The sequence below is a fragment of the Morone saxatilis genome, unplaced genomic scaffold (genome assembly GCF_004916995.1).
Source record: "Morone saxatilis isolate NCDOM2014 unplaced genomic scaffold, NCSU_SB_2.0 Contig6, whole genome shotgun sequence".
NCBI lineage: Eukaryota > Metazoa > Chordata > Actinopteri > Moronidae > Morone > Morone saxatilis.
The window spans coordinates 1,851,948-1,854,308 of NW_023340206.1; the positions used below are offsets into that span (position 1 = coordinate 1,851,948).

Consider the following 2,361-nt stretch of genomic DNA (forward strand, 5'->3'; position numbering starts at 1 on the left):
GGCTTCTCTTCATCTGCTCCTACTGAGTACAACCTCTGACCTGCTGACTGCCATCATATGGATTACATTTCCATAAGCGATCTCTGTCGTGATCCATTCACCGGGAGGTGCAGTATGCAAGTCATGATTTTGAATTTAACATATTGGTGAACTCTGTAGAGTTTGTGGAGAGAATCTGAGACCAGTGTATTTTGCAGATAATAGAAACTGAAAGTGTTTTGGCTGAGGCTGCATGGGAATGGGGAAACTTTATATATAATTAATATAATTTTGATGTAATTTACGTTTATATAGAAAAAGAAGTAAATAAGTAGTTATACAGTTCTTAAACGCATCACAAGGAGTGTTTAACTGGTTATGAAAGAGTCTCAATTTAATACTGATGCCTCTGTATGACCTACATAAACAAATAGGACCATCAGCGAGAAGATTGGCTATTTCTATATAGTTATTAAGGTCAATTTAGTTATGTTTACATTGGTGTAAAATGACCGGAAAATAAAAATTGTTACGTTTTTGTTTGCTTAGAACAGGCAACTCAGATGGCCACTTGTTTTTTGAAATTTTTTAAAACTTTTATTACAGAATTGTAGATAGGTGTCAGAAAGCGAGAGAGTGATGCATCAAACGTCCCTGTCTGCTGACATTCGTTGTCCCCAGAAGATGAATCTCATGATTTTGGTGACTCTTATTGTCTCACCATGTACTGGAATAACTATTTTTTAGAATGAAATCTTTGCCCTTGTTGAAAGGGGCACCGCTTTTCATTGGAAGGAAAATAAATAAACCAATCATTCAATTTATCAGTCTCATAACAAGGAATTGGTAGATTGACCTTTATCTTCTGCTTCAAAGGAAACAAACAAACAACTTCTTACTGATAAATGAGGACATTAATTTACAGCAGCTGTGATAAAAGCTGAAAAAATTGGGGATTGATAAGGTATGTATGATGAGGAAAATACACAAACAGTTGAAAAACAGATATTAAATGATGAGATAAAGTGCAATCATTGGCAATAGTGAGGTGTGTGATTTGATTATTAAAACAAAACCAGTGAGGCACTAATGGGTTTGGGCAATCTCTAAATGGGACTTTTTTTATTCCACATCAGCTCTTTATTACAGGAAAAGAAGTGAACTTGTAGACTTGTGTAGAGATGAGTCAGTTTTAGCTGATTCCCAAAGTTATCCTCCTCAGAGGATGAGACATTTACATACTGGACTGCATGGTTTTCACTCCACTATCACCCTCATACCAAAATGTGTTTTGCCAAGGATAATTTATAAGCTAATAGGCAAATTACCATGACATTTTCTGAGCAGCTTCATGCTCCGAAAGGTTTCCACCCTGCTGATTTCTCCACCTGCAGGAGAAACGGTTTAGTCCCACTAATGATAAGAATGAGAGTGGATTTTTACTGAAGATATCAGGCAGTGCTTTAATCAGGGTCCTCTAAAGGGTTTTTGTATGATAATGTTAGCTTGCAATGGTTGCCACAGAAGAAGAGATTTCATATGATACACTGCAGTTAAATTCATTTTGTTGCTTTGGTGATTTGTTTTTGTCTTGAATAATGCAGAGTCACAAGGGATATGTGGGATCTTGTATGTTATCTTAAACAAGGAAATCCCATTTGTACCTGCTTGCATACTCACAGCATGCTACAGCATGCAGCTTAGTTGTAGTTTGCCCTACAGTACATGGATATGTCATCTGTACCTTGGCATTGTGTCACAGGGTAAAAATATCTGTTAGTCTGCTGCCACCATGTGGAACTTCTGTCTTATTGTCTCACACAGAGACAGCAGATATGCAAATATGTAGATCTGATTACTCAAATGTTGTTCTTTGTCAGAGGGGAAGTGTCACTCTTGAATTTCCTTGTGAGAATTCAATTTATGGACTCAGTCCTCCCTTCTGTCCTCAGGTTTGTGGATGGGATCGAGACAGAAAACCAAAGCGGTCCATCTCATAAGTTTGATTTTTCTCCCAGTGCAACTCAGAGTTTCCTACCCAGCCCTGATTCAGCTACCTCAGGTTAACACACACAGACACACACACGTACATATATCAGACTGGAGCGGATCACATTAAAATGAAAGTCTAATATCAGCTTTGGTTAAGATGCATTTTTTAAATGAATGAATGAATCTTAATTATCAACCAGCTGCTGAAGTGCATGGATGTGTGTATTAATGTGTTTATGTATTTATGTATTTGTATTTATGTCCACAGGGGCCCGTGATGAGAGTGACACCATGCAGACTATTGCTAAGCTAAAACATGAGGTAAGGTTGGTCATAGTAATGTGTTGCAGAGTAACACTGTAATATACTTGATTCAAAGTGACAAAAAAA

At 37.2% G+C, this 2,361-nt stretch overlaps 1 protein-coding gene across 1 annotated transcript in view; it reads left to right on the plus strand.

Moving 5' to 3' along the window:
- LOC118339958 (potassium voltage-gated channel subfamily H member 8-like) overlaps positions 1-2,361 on the plus strand; it is a 33,677-nt gene that overhangs the window by 30,001 nt on the left and 1,315 nt on the right. The window contains exons 12-13 of the mRNA XM_035677789.1: positions 1,932-2,041; positions 2,240-2,292. Of these exons, the coding sequence (XP_035533682.1) occupies positions 1,932-2,041; positions 2,240-2,292 (163 nt within the window). The remainder of the gene's footprint in view (positions 1-1,931; positions 2,042-2,239; positions 2,293-2,361) is intronic.